This window comes from Saccostrea echinata, unplaced genomic scaffold, assembly GCF_033153115.1.
Source record: "Saccostrea echinata isolate AGI-Se365-2 ecotype Australia unplaced genomic scaffold, CSIRO_AGI_Sech_v1 ptg000054l, whole genome shotgun sequence".
Classification (NCBI taxonomy): domain Eukaryota; kingdom Metazoa; phylum Mollusca; class Bivalvia; order Ostreida; family Ostreidae; genus Saccostrea; species Saccostrea echinata.
In genome coordinates, this window is record NW_026889803.1 from 65672139 (window position 1) to 65690698 (window position 18560).

An 18560-nucleotide genomic window follows, 5' to 3' on the forward strand; every position below is an offset into this window, starting at 1 on the left:
ATTACAAAATTGTTGAATTCGTTATAACGAATTAAAAAATTGTTATTACGAATTAAATTCGTTTAAACGAATTCTAAAATTTGTTATAACAAATTAAATTTGTTTAAACAAATTGTACTAACGTATTAATTTCGTTTAATCAAATTCAACAATCAGGGCCTATAGAAATATATATATATATATGAATTCGATTTTACGATTTGTCGAATAATTCTATCTCTCTGAGGTTACTGTTAGTTGGCAGCCAACATTGGTAACTCGCATACACAGAACGTCAATGAAACGATATATTGACAAAGTAATCATTCTTGGAGTTTTTAATTCGTGGCAAGAGTGAGTAACAAATCAACGGTGATTTCACAGTTTACTGGAATTGATTTGTATTCTATTTGAAATTGAAATCATTTTAACACAGCCGATCATCAGATTTTTCAAAAATGTCTTTTTCAAATCTTACACACAGTGTTTTTCAGTTTTATTCAATGCATATATCTCATTTCTTGAGTATAAAGTAGGTATATCTAGTCCTTCCGTAGGGTTAACACATGAACGTAATTTATAACCAAGTGTTTCTTGATATAGTTAAATTTCCCCCTTTGATAAGAAAAATACTCGACAAATCGATAACCGGATCTCATTTTGAAGCAAGAGATGCATGCTTTTATATTACATAGAATTTTTACATATATTATTGAAGGCAATATGAAAAACAAAATAAAATTCATATGATTTTTATTATTTTATGCTCTTTGTATATTTTTGTATTTCTAGCACTTTGACAATTGATTCTAAATTTATTTATACTGAGTTCCACAATGATTTGATTTGATTCAGAAACAAGTCCTAGTTATTAACTATTTCAATCAGGAAGATCTGTAGTTTAAAATCCTCCTCACTTCACAAGGAAGAAATAAAATTGTTATTTATGAATGACTCACATTCTTGTATGAAAAAAATACGCTTTCTGCAATGTTTAATTTCTCATAATCTTGCTTTTGATAATTCCACCCATTTGATAAATAAAAGGATGTATCATGCCGTAGGAATCATTATATTCCTTTTCATCCTAGATGTTCAAGGTAATTTTTTCTCTTTATTAAATACTTTAGGGAATTATTGTACATCTTTTACAATGACAAAGGTATTCTCTTAAAAGACTATTTACAGTAATGCTTACATACTTCAATTTGTTCACATCATATCAAACAAATGGTATAACACTGTGAAAGCAAATCTGTATTTTGTATTCATATGAAAGCAGAATACATTCAAAAACTTCAACGTGAAAAAGAAGCTCTCTTGCTGTGGCCTTGAATTGGACATTTATATATGTCATATCTTGAGATGATGTCGAAAATGTAAAAAGTTTACAGACGACAGACGGACGCCGGACATTCTTTGATCAGAAAAGCTCACTTGAGTCTTCGGCTCAGATGAGCTAAAAAGGATATATATATATATATATATATATATATATATATATATATATATATATATATATATATATATATATATATATATATATATATATATATAAGGTTCGTTAAGGAACACTTAATGCAAGAATTAAAACACCACATGTTCTATTATCACTACATAATCCAATTTTATTAAGTTTTCTTTATCACATATTTCAATTGTATTATCATTTATATCAATGATCTCATGGCACATCTTTGATCAAAACCACCAAAGCACCAAGCAGTGTCTTGTTTTGTAGTGTCAACAATCTGCAGATGATTCATATAAAAATGTTATATTTCTTTATAAGGTTCTTTACGGAACACTCAGTGCAAAAGAACACAGGATTGGAACGGTTTTCAATTCCAATGCTCCAAAAATCATACAATTTATATCAAACATCATATTATTGAGGATGGATTTCAAAAGTTATCAAACTCTGACATGTTCTTTGGATGTCAAGAGACAGATGCCCTTTATTGTGGCGCTAAACTTCCTATCAACCAAAAACTAGGCCAAAACAACTCCGCTTTTTCGGCAGCTGTCAGTGATTGCAATGGTAAAATTCAGTGCAATGTGAGTGCTCAATACTTTAAAGACACTGAGGCAGATCTTCGCAAATTATGCAGCCAATCAAACCCATCAGAATTAAAGAAAGCCTCGTTTCGACAAAGCATTGATTATGAATGTATTCAAGGTAATGGTAAAGATGAGAACACAATTTCTACATTTCTAGACAGTCTTCTACTTTTCTGTTAATTAATATACAACTCTATTTTATAGATTACCAAGTTATCGATATGTGCACCAACAGAAATGACAGCAGAAGTCCCCATGTTTATCTACAGTTATCTGGCGACTGGGGTAGCTGTTCGTGTGACATCATTGGTGACATATCACGTGTCAATATTTTACAGACAGACATGGCTGAAGTGCTCATCTATAATGAAAGTAGACGTTTGTTTCGTAAGAAATACGCCATGAATATTTGTATATTCGTTAAGAGTTTGATATTTTCTTTATCTATAGAAGTCGTCCTTAATGTAAGAAAATAAGAGTCTTATTGTTTACGTTTAATTTATCAACTAAGTCACGACGAGAGTGTGTTTCAATAAGTTTTATGTCACATTTAATACCGGTATGCAATTAATATTTATTAACATTTATCAATTTAAGTTTACCATATACATAAATTAACATTTTTCTTTAATTTTTGTTTCAATGCTTCAGAGCACCAACACTCTAGTGTTAGTCTCTATGGAGTAGAAGTTCAAGTGATTACTAAGAAGTTGCTCATTCATATACAGGGAAGATCTGCAGCAAGTCGTATACTGATTAAAGTATTAGGTAAAAATTTTATTTTTCCATCTAAGAATTAATGAAATGACTGATATTGTATTGTTTTAACTCTTTGCTTTTTAGGAAACATGACAATTCACTGCGAGGAGTTAAAGTCGATGAGCACTCTTCAGGATCAGGATCCTACTTCTACGCCATTAACCAGTGTAGAAACACATCAGAAAGGAGAACAAATGCTGAGACATAGCTCAATAGGACCAAATGTAACAGATGTGGACAGACCATCTTTGCCTTCCACAATGGAAACACATACAAGTCGTAAGTTGATAAAACTGTTTTCCGATACAAATGATAAATTGTAAATGAAATATGTTCAAAATAAACAACATATTATAATGAGTACACATACATTTGACATTTGTCAAATTTTGTTAAATTGTTCTTTATGTGGGAATTTACGTAGTTTAGTCCACAAAATGGTTGATTATTGGCATTTTTATCCGTATAAAACATTCGATCCTTGATTTTTTTTTTATTTGTCACTTTTTTGTACAGAAATTCTTCTAACAGGAACAGACACTGTCAAATCATCGATGGCTTCACAGAAGGCAACACAAACATCTACAGATAACGGCAACCACCCAAATTTACTAAACAGTTCAGTTTATCAGTATTTAACTAACCTGTAATGTTTCTTTCGACTTGTCATTTTTTTAGGTGGAGATTTTTCTATCTCTAATTTGACGGCAGATTTTGAAATCAAAAAGGAAACGATGAAAGGTTATTTTTTCACATGGTAAAAGAAATGCTTTTTCAAAGTTGGAAATTATAAATTATGACAAGTTCATTACATTACGAAGAGAAAGTTTCATCTGTAATTTCAAATGCAGGACATAATCATGAGAAATTTTATAGAACCAAAACTTATTACCCGTACAAACTGATTATGTATACAGGACTGATTACAGGGACACACTGATTACATGTATAAAACTTTTATTTTGTTCTTACATTGACACCATGTTTGATATTTTATTATAAATTATATACACAAATAATGGTAAGAAATGCTAAAAATGAAGTCAAATAAATAATCCATAAATATCTAGTTTATATAAAAGTTGATGTATATGGAGCTTACCAGAACCCTTTATTGTAAACTAAATGACAGACTTTCTGATATCTATTTCAGATAAGGCCCTTTTTACCAGCCTTTTCCTTTTTTTAACTGCCGTCATCTTACTGGTCATTTTTTTCCTTCTTCTTTCCGTAATTCAGAGAAGGTAAAAAAAATATGTACATAGGGATGTTCAACTTCAACCATAGAAGTCAGTAGAAGTTTTATCCATAAAATAACGTGAACACCAACCAGTGAGCTTCGAAAGCGTAGCGACAGGAATGCAACGCGTTTTTGGTGAATTCCGCTCTGGCGCTTTATTTAATAAAACTAACAACAACACGCTGTATAATTTATGTCGGTCGATATTTCTAACCTGATTTCTGGTCCGATTACCCTCTCAATTGCCGTACTCAACCCTTAAATCTAATGTTAACGACATCTCAAAAAGAATCTGTCGCCGTAAGGGTCTGCGTGACGTCACACCATTCGCTCCTGATGCATTTCGAGTTGATTTTTTAAAGAAAGTTATTTTAACAAGAATAGATATGGGTTACCCCATATCCAAGATATTCGACTTTTAATTTATTCGAATTTTCATTGTGCTCAGATGATTTCTAATAAAAAAAACAAGTATTTACTGACAAAACGTCAGAGATACTCAAGCTGTAGAAAGTCATAATAAAAGTGCCATAAATATCCTAAAACGACAAAATATTTAGGCTACTGAGTTTCAACATCTTTTGTTGAATAAAATATGCATGTACTAGGAAACAAACTGCATGTTCATATATAACGTTAGATGTAGATGCATGTAGTGACTATCACAAAGTCGCTAAAAATAGTTTTAATTTCACATAGAACATAGACTAAATATAATTAATCGTATAATTTTAAAAATGTATTTAACACCTCGTTCATTTTCAGGAATATTTAAACCAAATAGCATGTTACAGGCCTGTAGCAACGTTTTCAAAGTGAAGGGGGGGGGGGGCTCCGAAAAAAATCCCGCGTACTATATGGGCCTGTGCTACATGTGTACCATCTAACTTTCCAATGATATAATCTTCTGTAAAAAAAAATTCAAATCAAGTTCAAGCCGTTATGGATTATGAAAGATAGCCCATTTTTTTTAAATAGCAAAACTATAGATCTATCAAGGATAGATTTTAATTTATTTTTTTTAATTTTGTGCTATTAAATTACTATCACCCATAGGCAGATGTTAAAGATAGTCAACATGTCACCTTTTAGAACGAATGAACTTGTAATCAATGAACTTGTCCAGAGATGCATTGACGGCCGTTGTTAAACGCAAAGGAAAGCGCGAGATCGGTTGCGGCTATGGAGCATCACTGAATATTCCTTCGTCATAGGATAGAATCCGACATTTAACACTTAATATAGATTTTGAATATACAGATGTTTTGAAGATAAACTTAGTATATTTTCGTGTTTTTAAACTGAGTAGATCGATGACCTAGTCTCGTTTTAGATAACTCAGCCCCTCTAGCCCAATTTAGGGCTTGAGTAAAAAACCTGCACTTCTTATGAAACTGGTGTATAGTTCTAAACTTCTTCATTTCCGTAGCAAATACTGATACCCAGTCTACGTGATCTAAGCGTCTCTAGCAAACGGTGCACACACCTGTGCTTGCAAGACCAAATAGCCTAGGTCTACACACGTGCGAAGATCCTTTCAGACGAGCTCGGAACATTACGTTGCTTTGCCGAGAGGTTACGATTGCAGGTGTTTAACCATAATAACCATTCCGTTATTCATTAAAAGAGAGAAAAAAAACACACAGTTAATGATTAACATATCCATTCAAAAGAAATTATAAGGCAATGAACGAACAATAATAATGACAGTAATATAACTGGTGAAAAGATTTATCATTATCAATCGAAGTATGACCTATATATTTTCGGGAAAAAGACTGAGGAGGCAGCGAGCGTAGGAATATGAAAACTTTTTATTTGCTTTTCCGGGGAAAAGATGATTTTCTTAAAATCTTTTTACGTTAATTTTGTTTTCTTTAACGTATTAAATATACATCATTATTCTTAACATTTGTTGTAATCTTGTATCTACTGATCATGAATGGAACTATTTTCGTCGGAGCAATTGTGTGAGGAGTACCTGACTTTAGTAATATATCTTGAATAGATAATATGCACTGATCGAATATATTAAAAATGTATTTAACGTATAATCTTTGAAATTTTACGTCTTTTATTTTTAAATAATAGATAAGTGATAATTGATGTCGTTAACGTTAGATTTAAGCGTCTAGTTCATCAATTGAGAGGCAAGTCGGACTAGAAATCAGGTTAGAAACATCGACTGACATAAATTATACCGCGTGTTGTTGTTAGTTTTATTAAATAAAGCGCCAGAGCAGAATTCACCAAAAACACGTTGCATTCCTGTCGCTACGCTCGCGAAGCTCACTGGTTGTTGTTTATATGTACGTTGCTATATGGATAAAACTGCCGACTCCTGTGCTTCAACTCAAATAGCTGAGGGGGGGGGGGGGGAGATGAAAGCGCAAGTAAGCTTTTCTGATTACGTTTTGTCTGTAGTCCATTTGTCCGTCCATATGTAAACTTTTCACATTTTCGACTTCTTCCTAAGAACCACAGGGCCAATTTCAACCAAATTTGCCACAAAGCATCTTTGAGTGAAGGAATTCAGGTTTGTTCAAATGAAGCGCCACGCCCTCTTTCAAGGGGGATAATAAAGAATTGGAGAAAATCTAGGGGTATCTTAAAAATCTTCTTCTCAAGCACCTCTGGGCTAGAAAATATGAAACTAATGTGGAATCATCCACAGATAGTGTAAATTCAGGTTTGTTCAAATCATGACTCCAGGAGGTAGGGTGGGGCCACAATGGGCCATCAAATTTTTACTGAGGAATACAAAGGAAAAAAATCTTTAAAAATCTTCTTCTCAATAACAAAGCCATGATTGGTCATATTTATATGGAAGCATCCTGAGGTAGTGTAAATTATTAAAGTTTGTACAAATCATGGGGTGGGGCCAAAATGGGCGTTCAAAGTTATATAGGAATACAGTGTACATAGAAAAAATCTTTAAAAATCTTCTTCTCGAAAACAACAAAGTCATGATTGGTCATATTTATATGGAAACATCGTCATATAGTGTAGATTCAAATTTGTTCAAATCATGACCCCCGGAATTAGGGTGCGGCCACAATGGGCCATCAAAGTTTTGCATAGGAATACATAAGAACAATCTTTTAAAAAAATCTTATTCTCAAGAAAAGCAAAGCCATAATTAGTCATATTAATAAAGAAGCATCCTCAGGTTAAGTAAATTCAAATTTGTTCAAGTCCTGGCCCCCAAAGAGTAGATTCAAGCTCGTTCAAAACATGACCCTGGGGGTAGGGCAAGGCCACAATAGAAGATCAAACGTAAAGGAAAAAATCTTGAAAAATCAACTATATGCCATGCAGAGTCAAAGAAATATGGAAGCATCCTCAGGTAGTGTAGATCCAAGATTGTTCAAATCACCCCCCCCCCTCCCCATTTTCAATACTGAACTGATTTCTGCTTTTTCCTGGCCAAAGTTCCCAGGTGAGCGATGTGGCCCAATGGTCTTTTTTTTTTAATTTGTGGGGGGGGGGGGGCATATTGTAATGCCATGCTAATGCATTGTCCTTTCATTCATGAAATGTTTGTGCATTCAGTTACTCACTAGCTAAAACAGAGTAATTCTATTATTGCTCGGTTCAAATATTTTGCTAATAATCTAAAATGGTATACACGTATTTATTATAGAAAGGATAGAGATCTGCTGTTGGCAATTCTTCACAAACTAGAAGAGAGTAATGAAAGTATACGTGAAGAGCAGCACTCCAAAGCGACGGAAACAAGCCACATTCAAATTACCGAAAGTGAAAGAAACTATCAGGAAATTCCATTGCAGTTCTTGAATCGTCCAAAGTCCAATCGTCTCAGTAACCCTGTATACGACACAGGCAGTCCGATTCAGGAAAATGTTTGTTCTAAAGAGAAACACGTCGAGTTTTCTATGGCTGACTCTATGGATGTGCGGAGTGACCGATTCCTCTTGGGGAGTGATAATGGGATCTATGAATTGCAAAAAAGCTTCTGAAAAAAATTAATCTTGTTTCACCACATCAATTTAATCATTATCATGGAATGTTCAATGTACACATCAAGCATACGCACTTGTCTAGTTAAGAAAAGGATTGATTGCTGCAAGCAAGCATACGAATTTCTATTGTAGATAGGCTTGTTTTACTTCTTTTTTCTGCATCTTCTTCAAAAATGCACCAAAATAAAATAAGAGACTTTACCAATTAATAAAAAGTACCTTTGACATCATCCGACAATGTTACTTTCATTAAGATTTATAATGTGACATGACTTTACTTTAGAAAAACTGTTATAAATTGTCTTTTGTTTTCTAGCATTTTGGAGGAAGCTTGAACGAAATACATATTATTATTACACATTATTATTAATTTTGGTTCTAACATTTGATCTTCTCACAATTCTTAAATAAAATCAGCTTTAAAATAAACTTTTCTGGCTGGTAGGTCTTTCAGCTATAAATGCTAAAGGTTGTTGTCGTAACCAAAACCAACTTATAGATACACCTTAAATTACCTTTGTATTTTAAGCATTTTAAGCTGTAGATTACGTCATAGATGTCCTAAAATTGAAAAGTAATACAAGGAAACTGTTATGTTCCAAGAACTCTTTATTTCCTAAAACTCCGCAAATTACGTATCAATGTAATCACAATCTCAAGTGTCTAATATTGCTATGATTATGATCATATCATTCTTTTCAAATTAAGGTTCACGGCCATCTATAAAACTACAACTATACTTCATGTATGCTTGTTTCCTGAATTAATTAATAAATCGAAATAGATTGGATATCATGTGATATTGTATCTTTAAATAAGTTGTTTTTATTCATTATTTTTCCGTGTGTCAAATGAATTCATAAAGGACTATGTCAGAGCGTGACTATCGAATACACTTGAAACTCACACTTTGCCCAAGACCTTTGGAAGAACCGTGCTTGTTCCGGGAAGTGTAGAATAGGATCGGTGGCATCTGCAAAATAAAGCACTTGTGTGTGATTTTATTTTCCCGGAAAAGTCGCTCGTGTTATGAAAAGTTAATTTCTAAATGGTTTTGGAACTGCATGTAAGTACTCTGAATTAATATCAAATGTAATATTACCATCTTAAACATTTCCAAAAATTAAATTGCAGACCCAATGTAAAATGAATTGTACATTTCAAAGTCTACGTAGCTTTTCACCATCTTATATATCTTTTCATAATACTTTATTTTTTTTACAAGATTACTTTTAGCTCTATCATTGTAATGTGATTAGGTTAACCATACTCTTCTTTTTGCTTAAATGTTTCCTTTAGTATTAAACATTTACTGTATTACTAAATGCTTTACCTTTTTAGTCTACTCACCGGTAGTGCATTTGTAGGGATTCAGAAAGATGGTTGATTCTATTTTGCTTGGTGAACGCACATAGCTTTTAGAAAACAGATGGATAATTGTCAAATAAATGCTATGATATACGGAAAAAATGTACATAATTATGTAGAAAAGGAGTTACTTTACAGAAAATGTAAATATTTCAACAAATTAAGATTGATTCGGATATATATAGTCCAATGGTTTCCAAACAATCCCTTCCTCTTGTCGTCCCCCAATTAGAATCCAGTAGATATATAATTTGAATTCTAGTAAGTAGTTTTAAAGAGATCTCTTGAATATCATTCAGATAATCATAGGCTGAAAAGCAAACAAGAAAAATCACGTAATCTGATTTTTAAAAAGCAGTTTAGTCAGCATGTTGTGCATCAATTTGGTCATACTGAATACCAGTAAAACCACATTTAATCTACATTTTACAATGTTAAAACATTTATTTTGGACAACAATACATTGGTTTTCTAATCTGACCCTGCCTAATTACCAACTACAGATTTGCTGTAAAGTTTTCTTCTGAACCTTCAACTTTAACAAAACAATAGATTTGTTATCTTTCATTTTAATTCACTTTATTTTAATAAGTACACCAGGATTGATCTATTTACACATCATCACCAAATTCGTGCTTTTCTGTTTATTTTTCCATTTCAGACTTTGATAAGTTTTTTTAATCTGGACGAGCAATAGAAATGTCATGTATGAATGATACGGATATAGGTGAGTTAAAATGGTGGGTTTTTTTGTTTATTTGACTTAAATTTTTGACGAAAGAAGTAAACCTGGAATGTTTTACAATGAGGTTCATTGATAAAAATCTTTGGTAGTTGCGATATATATAGCAGAAAAAATGATTTGAGCTTAAAAAAACAAACAAACAAACAAACAAAACAAAAAAAAACAAAACAAAAAACAATCTCAATCTTAGAAACAGTCTTGTAAAAAGTTGACATTTGTACCCCATAAAAGAAAAAAATGAATTCATTTTTAGAGACATCGATTTCCTGTAGTCTAGCATTAGATACCACTGTTTATTAGCATGGTATGAAATAAGATGTGATATGTGATGCCTAGCAATGATAGGACAAGTTTTTTACACTATATGTATTATATGACAATTGAAGTAAAAAGAAGAACTAAAATACTAAGCATAAAAAAGATGCAATTTTCACCAAATGCTTGGATACCTATATTTTTCTATCCTAAATCATATTTATTTTTGTTGATCAATTTTCAATTAGAAAATGAATAGCTGGTGTTTTTATTCGCATTTCTTTCCTGAAAATTTATTTGAGATTTGATAATTCTCTATATAATATGATTAACTATAATGATGAACTTGGAAGAAATTCCATGGGTAAATTCACGTTACTATATGTGAAATCAAAGACATTTTGTAAGCATTTTCAACTACTTAAAAGCTGATATTCAGAATCTGAGGATCGGACTACCTTAAATTTGTTTGTTTATACTAACTTTAAAACCTGTGTACAGGCTATCTTTGGTTGATTCTGACTAAAGATTTTATAAAATATTCATGTATTCCTTTGACAGGAAAAGATGTGACGGCATTGGTGGTGTTAACCGGAATCCAGATGTTTTTCTGTGTGACAATAATAGCTTCCATTGCAGCGCTAGCTTTGTATATACGGTAAATAATAGTCTGACCAGTGATTTCATAAAGAGGTTCTTTAACAAATTTAAAGCAATTAATGGTGTGCAATTCAAGAATGTACCAAAAAGGCTTTTAAAATTAAGGTACTGGTAACTGTAAAGTAATATTCCCTGCTTTAAAGTACCCATATTGTGTTATCGTTATGATGACATTCTTTGAGGTGGCCTTCACCTCGACATTTAGATATATCGACGACGTATTATCAATTAACAATAGTTACTTCCATTCATATGTCGACTCGATATACAGTTGTATCTCAGTGAGCTTGAAATAGAAAATACCACAGAGTCTGATACATCTGTTTCATAATTAGATATTTTGCTAGAAAAAGACGTTAATGGTAACCAAACAACAAAGCTTTATGATAAACGTGATGACTTCAACTTTCTTCCCTTACGTATGTAGCTATATACCCTTATCACCTGCATATGGGGTTTATGTCTCACAGTTGATTTGATACGCAAGAGCACGCTCTACGTATGAACAATTTCTAAAATGAGGCAAGCTATTGACAAACAAGTTGATGAAATAAGGATATCAACATTCTCGTTTGGAGTAATCATTTCGCAAGTTTTATGGTCGATACAATGACCTTGTCAGCACATACAACCTATCATTGAGTCAAATGCTGACTGACGTTTTTCATCCTAATTGTTAGGCCATTATTTATATACTAAACTGTATACGGATTTTTCCGGGAGATTTTAAAGGAGGTTATACTATTTGGGCTATTTTCCTGTGAAAAATAGATGGTATAGTATTAACCAGGCTGTCACAAACAGGTTTCCATATTTTTTGAAAGTTTTTGTTATTATTTATTTATTTATTTATTTATTTATTTATTTATTTATTTATTTATTTATTTGTTTATTGTGAATTTCTACCCTATAGGGTAGGGATGCCCCTAAAAAAATCCTATTCCTTAGTTCACGAGCTATCAAAATATCATAGATTTATTAGGGACAGACCTGACCTGAAGGCCAAAATTCGTGCAAAAATCGGTGCTTTAACGGAGAAAATGCTGTTTTAGCCAACTTTGGAGGTTTAAAGTTGCGAATAATAAAATTTAGGTTCAACATGCAAAATCAAAAAATTCAGACATATATACGGTAGAAAATAATTAATAAACATTGATGTTAAAATGTGACTGTTTTCGGAAAATTGTTCTTTCCTATAGGTCGATTCTTTTGAAATTCTGAATACATCCTTGGTCAAAAAATTCGTAAATGTAATGATTTCTATAAATAAACAATTCTCAAATATATTAAATTATTTTTCATTACTTCATCAATGTTGACCATTGTATTGATTTAGAATGAAAGATTATTGTTTGACACTAAGTACAGCATTAACTGTACTTCATAATAGGGCTATATGTTTATCGTGTTATACGTATTTTTATTATCTATCTCAACAAGTAACACTGTAAAGATTACGAAAGGATGTTAAAAATGTTTACAGTTTAAAAGAGACAATAATTACGCCATGTTAAGTCTTTTATACAACACATACTAAAAAAAAATTATAAGCATGTGGGTTGTTTGTCATTGAATATCAAGTTAGGTATAGAAATTGTTTTTAAAAGAAACTTTAGTTTACCCATAAACATTCTGTCATAAAATTTATGAAGCCAACACGTTTGGTTTTGTAACACCATGATACAAGAGGTTAGATAAAGGAGAAACTTACACTTCCCTGTGTTTATCATATACATGTATTTTGTAACAATATACAATATAAATAGCTTTATCAAATTTACTCTTTAGTATAAAACGGGTTGAGCATTTTAAAGGAATATATCAAAAACATCGTAGTACATGTACACCTGTTTTATTCAACTTATTTTTAAATATATTTATTAAAAAAAAAACAATGCATTGCGGCCTATCTCAAAATTTGAGATGGTTTATAGATATGGACACATATTTTATAATCGTCTACTCTATAGTCAACAGATACTGTTGCTGCAGAGTTTGATGAGAGCAATTTTACTTCCCATGACGAATGAAGAGTTCACTGAAAAAGACAATTGCCAAAAAAGTGATGAAAATGACACTATAAAAGACACTGATCCGATCAATCACGTGACTGCAGCGGAAGCGAGCTCACTTCCTATTACAAATCCAGTCAAGCTAATCGGTGATATCGTCCAGCCGGACGGAACAAGGAAAGAGTGCAAATCAGACAGCGAGTTGTCAATCAAAAACAGGTTGATTCTATTGTCAAAACTACAAGCGGATTTAAAAGACAAAGTGGTGTACGAAAGATGTCGTCTTCCTTTTGAAAATATTAATGACCTTGGAAATGTCAGTCAGATGCTGGAGGAAATATGAAGCAAGAAAGAATATTTTCATACATTATTACTCCATACATAATTGTCGCATATTATATTTAGAATAAATAGAGTAAATACTGTCGAAGTTTCTGTATTCAAATTTTATAACCCCCTCCCACCGGCAAACGAAGTCTGTCCATTCAGTCTTTTCCGGCCGGGCGATAACTTTGTAATGGAGAATTATTGGAATCTTATACTATGTACAAAGATTGTTTATGACCTGTGTTTGTCATGACCTCACACAAGGCCATTCTGGCAACGTCACTGGCAGATAAAGTATAAAATTCTTGTTCAGCCTACAACTTTATGGAGAAACATTGCCAACTCATACTTCAAACAAAGATTGATTATGACCTGAAAATATGCCATGACCTTGAATCACGGTCAAATTAACAAGTTCAAGGTCACTCATGGGAAAAAATATTTAATTCCTGCCCTGACCGTATCTTGTAATGAAGAACATTAGAGGCTCATAAATATTGCATATGATCTAAGGGTACGTATTGATCATAACCCAAGGTCATTTAAGCAATTTCAAGGTCACCGTGAAAAAAGTGTTTCATTTGTGTCCTACCTATTTCTCTCACACGGAGGCTTATTGGAAGTTAATTTTTGACACAAGATTGTTTATGACTTAAGGGTCATTAAATAATGCGAGGTTATTTTGGCAAGTCTAAGGTCACTGGCAGAAAAAGTGTTAAATTCATGTAACTTGTATTCGTATAACTTTGAAATGAATAAACATTGAAACGTCATACTTCACAAAAGTATTACTTTTGTTTAGATGGGTCATGACCTTAAAACCACGGTCATTCCGGCAAGTACAAGGTCACTGTTAGAAAAAGTTTGGGGGGGTTTTAATGTTATAATTTCAAACAAAAATTATTCTTGAGCTAAAAGTGTGTCATAACCTTAACGCAAGTTAAGATCATTGTTGCAAGTTTAAAGATTAAATTGTGGAATATACAAGTAAGTTTTCAGTAAAGTCAATATTGCATGGAACTTAATCGTCGTAATTTATTCCAGATTGAGGATTCCCATCTACATGTACAGTGTATACCCTTTGATTGTTTGATTGTATGCTGTTTTACGTCCCATTCGAGGATTTTTCTTTTGTGGGAAACCAAATCATTTCCTGGAGAAACAAGGAAAAATGTCCAAAAACCATATGCCATAAAATTGAGGATATACTAGTACCTTTATCAGGAAAAAAAACTTTTTTTTCTGAATTTAGTATTGTGTTACATCTGCAATGTTTCCTAATTAAGAACACAGAAATAGAATTCCTATTGTTTGATACAATTTTATTTTGGAGACTTTGAAAGATTTAAGTACAGTTCTGTGTAAAAATCATGCAAAGGGTGATATATGAAGGTTCTCAGAATTCGATGATTTTCCACACATAAGTTTTCTTTTGCCTTATGAACCATGTATGCAAAAGGAAAAATGTTTTGATTCACGGTTACCATGGAAACATGGGTAAAGAATTTTCCCTAGCAACCATCCGATTTTCAGCTTTGATGGACTAAAAAATCTCTTATCTTTCAGGCTCAAATTAAATGTAAATACTAAAAGAATTTCTTTTTCATTGCTGTTATTCTCAAGATAATGATCTTAACAAATTTCACAATCAAAAATATAGAAATAAGATTTAAAGATATATCTGTAATAGATGTGGGAATATATGCATGTTTTTCCTTTTTTGCTGACTCAGCATTTTCCTTAATTTTGGAATTATTCAATGCCTAATTACTCCAGTGATGGACCTCATACAGACATCCTGTGTATATAACATAAAAGCAGAGGATTTTGTCTTTTAGAATTTGAATTCAGAAGCGTATAATTTTTAAACATTCCTATCCGTTGCCTAGCAACAAAAATGGATGCTTTGATGAATAAAAAGAGAAAAAATGTAAAATGCTAAAGTCATAAAACACATACCTTGTTATCTTTGAATACTCAAAACAAATTTTACAATAAATTGAAATTTTTGAGACCTCTCTGCAAGCTATGGAATGTTTTACAATTTGTAATCTCCATGGTAACAGCAATTTCCCCCTAGCAACACTTCATAGAATAATAATTTTAGCATGTTCATGTACCTGTTGTTAAGGATTCTTCAAAGCATGCTGTAAAATTGTGATTAGGCAAATTTTACAATGTAATTAGCATCTTATAAAATTTAATTTTTCACTTGATTTTCCAATGGCAACGATTCTGAGCACATAGCAACCAATGTAACCTATGTAGAGTTAGGAGATTCTCTGTAGGAATTTCAACTGTTTTGATACTCAGAATCAAGATTACAGGACATTTTATGTAAAATCATTGCTGATACAAAATATACATAAATATATACATTTGTAATCAAGATTTAAAAATTCAAACTAAGAATGTTACCATGGTAACGGGTATAAACATTTTTGTTTATATCAGGCCAAAGACTCAAGTGAGCTTTTCTGATCGAAATTTGTCCATTGTCTGTCGTCGTTGTCGTCGTCACTGTCGTTGTAAACTTTTCACAATTCCATTTTCTTCTCCAGAACTCCTCGACCAATTTCAAACAAACTTGGCACAGAGTATCCTTGGATAAAGGGGATTCAAGTTTGTTCAAATGAAGGGTCATGCTCTCTTCCAAGGGAGATAATTACAAATTAGTGAAAAATTAATGGCATCTTTTAAAAATCTTCTTCTCAAGAACCACTGAGCCAGGAAAGATGAAACTCGTTTGGAATCATTCTCAGGCAGTGTAGATTCAATTTTGATAAAATCATGACCTCCAGGAGTAGGGTGGGGCTGCAATGGATGATCAAAGTTTTACAGAGGAATATATAGGAAAAATCTTTTAACATCTTCTCAAGAACAGCGAAGCCATAATTGGTCATATTTATATAGAAGCATCCTCAGGTGGTGTAGATTCAAGTTTGTTCAAATCATGACCCCCGGGGGTAGGGTGGGGCCACAATGGACGATCAAAGTTTTACATAGAAATATATATAGGAAAATCTTCTCAAGAACAGCAAAGCCATGATTGGTTATTAACTATTAGGAAGTATCCTAGGGTAGTGTAGATTCAAAATATTATAATGTATTAAAATATATATTTTAAAAGACGCAGCAAATATCATTCCAAGATTTCATATTTTGTATAGATTTACAAAAAAACTTTCTTGAAAACCCGTGCTTGTATATTTCTTTTTTTTTAATTTAGAAAGATAAATGAGCTCTGAATGAAAATGGAGAAATAAAACTAAAATGATATAAACAACAAGAGGTCCATGGGCCACATCGCTCACCTGAGCATCGGGCTAGGAAAAAAGCAAAAATCAGTTCAGTATTGAAAAGCTTTAATGCATAAGTGGTCCCAACCTACCCCTAAAAAAGAGGGGGGATATGATTTGAACAAAATTGAATCTACACTAACTAAAGATGCTTTCATATTTCTTTGACTAATTGTGACTTTTTTCACTAGGAGTTTGAACTTTCATTATAGTCCCACCCTATCCCCTGTTGTCATGATTTGAACAAATCTGAATCTACACTATTTGAGGATGCTTCCATATAAATATGACTAATCATAGCTTTGCTCTTCTTGAGAACAAGATTTTAAAAAAAAAAATGTCCTATGTATTCCTATGCATAACTTTAATCATCAATTGTGACCCCTACATATCCCCAGGGGATATTTATATATACCAGGGGGTCATGATTTTTATCAAATATGAATCTACACTACCTTAGGATACTTCCCAATAGTTAATAACCAATCATGGCTTTGCTGTTCTTGAGAAGATTTTTGCTATATATATTTCTATGTAAAACTTTGATCGTCCATTGTGGCCCCACCCTACCCCCGGGGGTCATGATTTGAACAAACTTGAATCTACACCACCTGAGGATGCTTCTATATAAATATGACCAATTATGGCTTCGCTGTTCTTGAGAAGATGTTAAAAGATTTTTCCTATATATTCCTCTGTAAAACTTTGATCATCCATTGCAGCCCCACCCTACTCCTGGGGGTCATGATTTTATCAAAATTGAATCTACACTGCCTGAGAATGATTCCAAACGAGTTTCATCTTTCCTGGCTCAGTGGTTCTTGAGAAGAAGATTTTTAAAAGATGCCATTAATTTTTCACTAATTTGTAATTATCTCCCCTTGGAAGAGAGCATGACCCTTCATTTGAACAAACTTGAATCCCCTTTATCCAAGGATACTCTGTGCCAAGTTTGTTTGAAATTGGTCGAGGAGTTCTGGAGAAGAAAATGGAATTGTGAAAAGTTTACAACGACAATGACGACGACAACGACGACAGACAATGGACAAATTTCGATCAGAAAAGCTCACTTGAGTCTTTGGCCTGATATAAACAAAAATGTTTATACCCGTTACCATGGTAACATTCTTAGTTTGAATTTTTAAATCTTGATTGCAAATGTATATATTTATGTATATTTTGAACCAGCAATGATTTTACATAAAAATGTCCTGTAATCTTGATTCTGAGTATCAAAACAGTTGAAATTCCTACAGAGAATCTCCTAACTCTACATAGGTTACATTGGTTGCTATGTGCTCAGAATCGTTGCCATTGGAAAATCAAGTGAAAAATTAAATTTTATAAGATGCTAATTACATTGTAAAATTTGCCTAATCACAATTTTACAGTATGCTTTGAAGAATCCTTAACAACAGGTACATGAACATGCTAAAATTATTATTCTATGAAGTGTTGCTAAGGGGAAATTGCTGTTACCATGGAGATTACAAATTGTAAAACATTCCATAGCTTGCAGAGAGGTCTCAAAAATTTCAATTTATTGTAAAATTTGTTTTGAGTATTCAAAGATAACAAGGTATGTGTTTTATGACTTTAGCATTTTACATTTTTTCTCTTTTTATTCATCAAAGCATCCATTTTTGTTGCTAGGCAACGGATAGGAATGTTTAAAAATTATACGCTTCTGAATTCAAATTCTAAAAGACAAAATCCTCTGCTTTTATGTTATATACACAGGATGTCTGTATGAGGTCCATCACCGGAGTAATTAGGCATTGAATAATTCCAAAATTAAGGAAAATGCTGAGTCAGCAAAAAAGGAAAAACATGCATATATTCCCACATCTATTACAGATATATCTTTAAATC

General features: G+C 32.4%; 2 protein-coding genes across 2 annotated transcripts; both read left to right on the plus strand.

Moving 5' to 3' along the window:
• Window positions 1–1006: 1006 nt before the first annotated feature.
• Window positions 1007–8249, plus strand: LOC133172129 (uncharacterized). Its single transcript, XM_061306951.1, has 8 exons — window positions 1007–1079; window positions 1772–2158; window positions 2245–2427; window positions 2692–2808; window positions 2884–3078; window positions 3316–3417; window positions 3953–4043; window positions 7683–8249. The coding sequence occupies exons 1-8, from the start codon at window positions 1028–1030 to the stop codon at window positions 8017–8019; spliced, it is 1464 nt and encodes a 487-aa protein (XP_061162935.1). The 5' UTR covers window positions 1007–1027; the 3' UTR covers window positions 8020–8249.
• Window positions 8250–10048: 1799 nt separating this feature from the next.
• Window positions 10049–13405, plus strand: LOC133172131 (uncharacterized). The gene is made up of 3 exons (XM_061306953.1): window positions 10049–10117; window positions 10952–11048; window positions 13021–13405. Exons 1-3 carry the CDS (start codon window positions 10090–10092, stop codon window positions 13403–13405), a joined length of 510 nt encoding a protein of 169 aa, XP_061162937.1. The 5' UTR covers window positions 10049–10089.
• The last annotated feature ends 5155 nt before the right edge of the window (window positions 13406–18560 follow it).

Excerpts from the sequence above, each read along its gene's own strand:
- LOC133172129 (XM_061306951.1), top strand. The coding sequence starts at position 1,028 with ATGTATCATGCCGTAGGAATCATTATATTCCTTTTCATCCTAGATGTT. Across the intron at positions 2,809-2,883 it reads TATACTGATTAAAGTATTAG|GAAACATGACAATTCACTGC; the intron begins GTAAAAATTTTA and ends TTTGCTTTTTAG. Across the intron at positions 3,418-3,952 it reads CCACCCAAATTTACTAAACA|ATAAGGCCCTTTTTACCAGC; the intron begins GTTCAGTTTATC and ends TATCTATTTCAG.
- LOC133172131 (XM_061306953.1), top strand. The coding sequence starts at position 10,090 with ATGTCATGTATGAATGATACGGATATAG. Across the intron at positions 10,118-10,951 it reads TATGAATGATACGGATATAG|GAAAAGATGTGACGGCATTG; the intron begins GTGAGTTAAAAT and ends TTCCTTTGACAG. Across the intron at positions 11,049-13,020 it reads GCGCTAGCTTTGTATATACG|TCAACAGATACTGTTGCTGC; the intron begins GTAAATAATAGT and ends TCTACTCTATAG.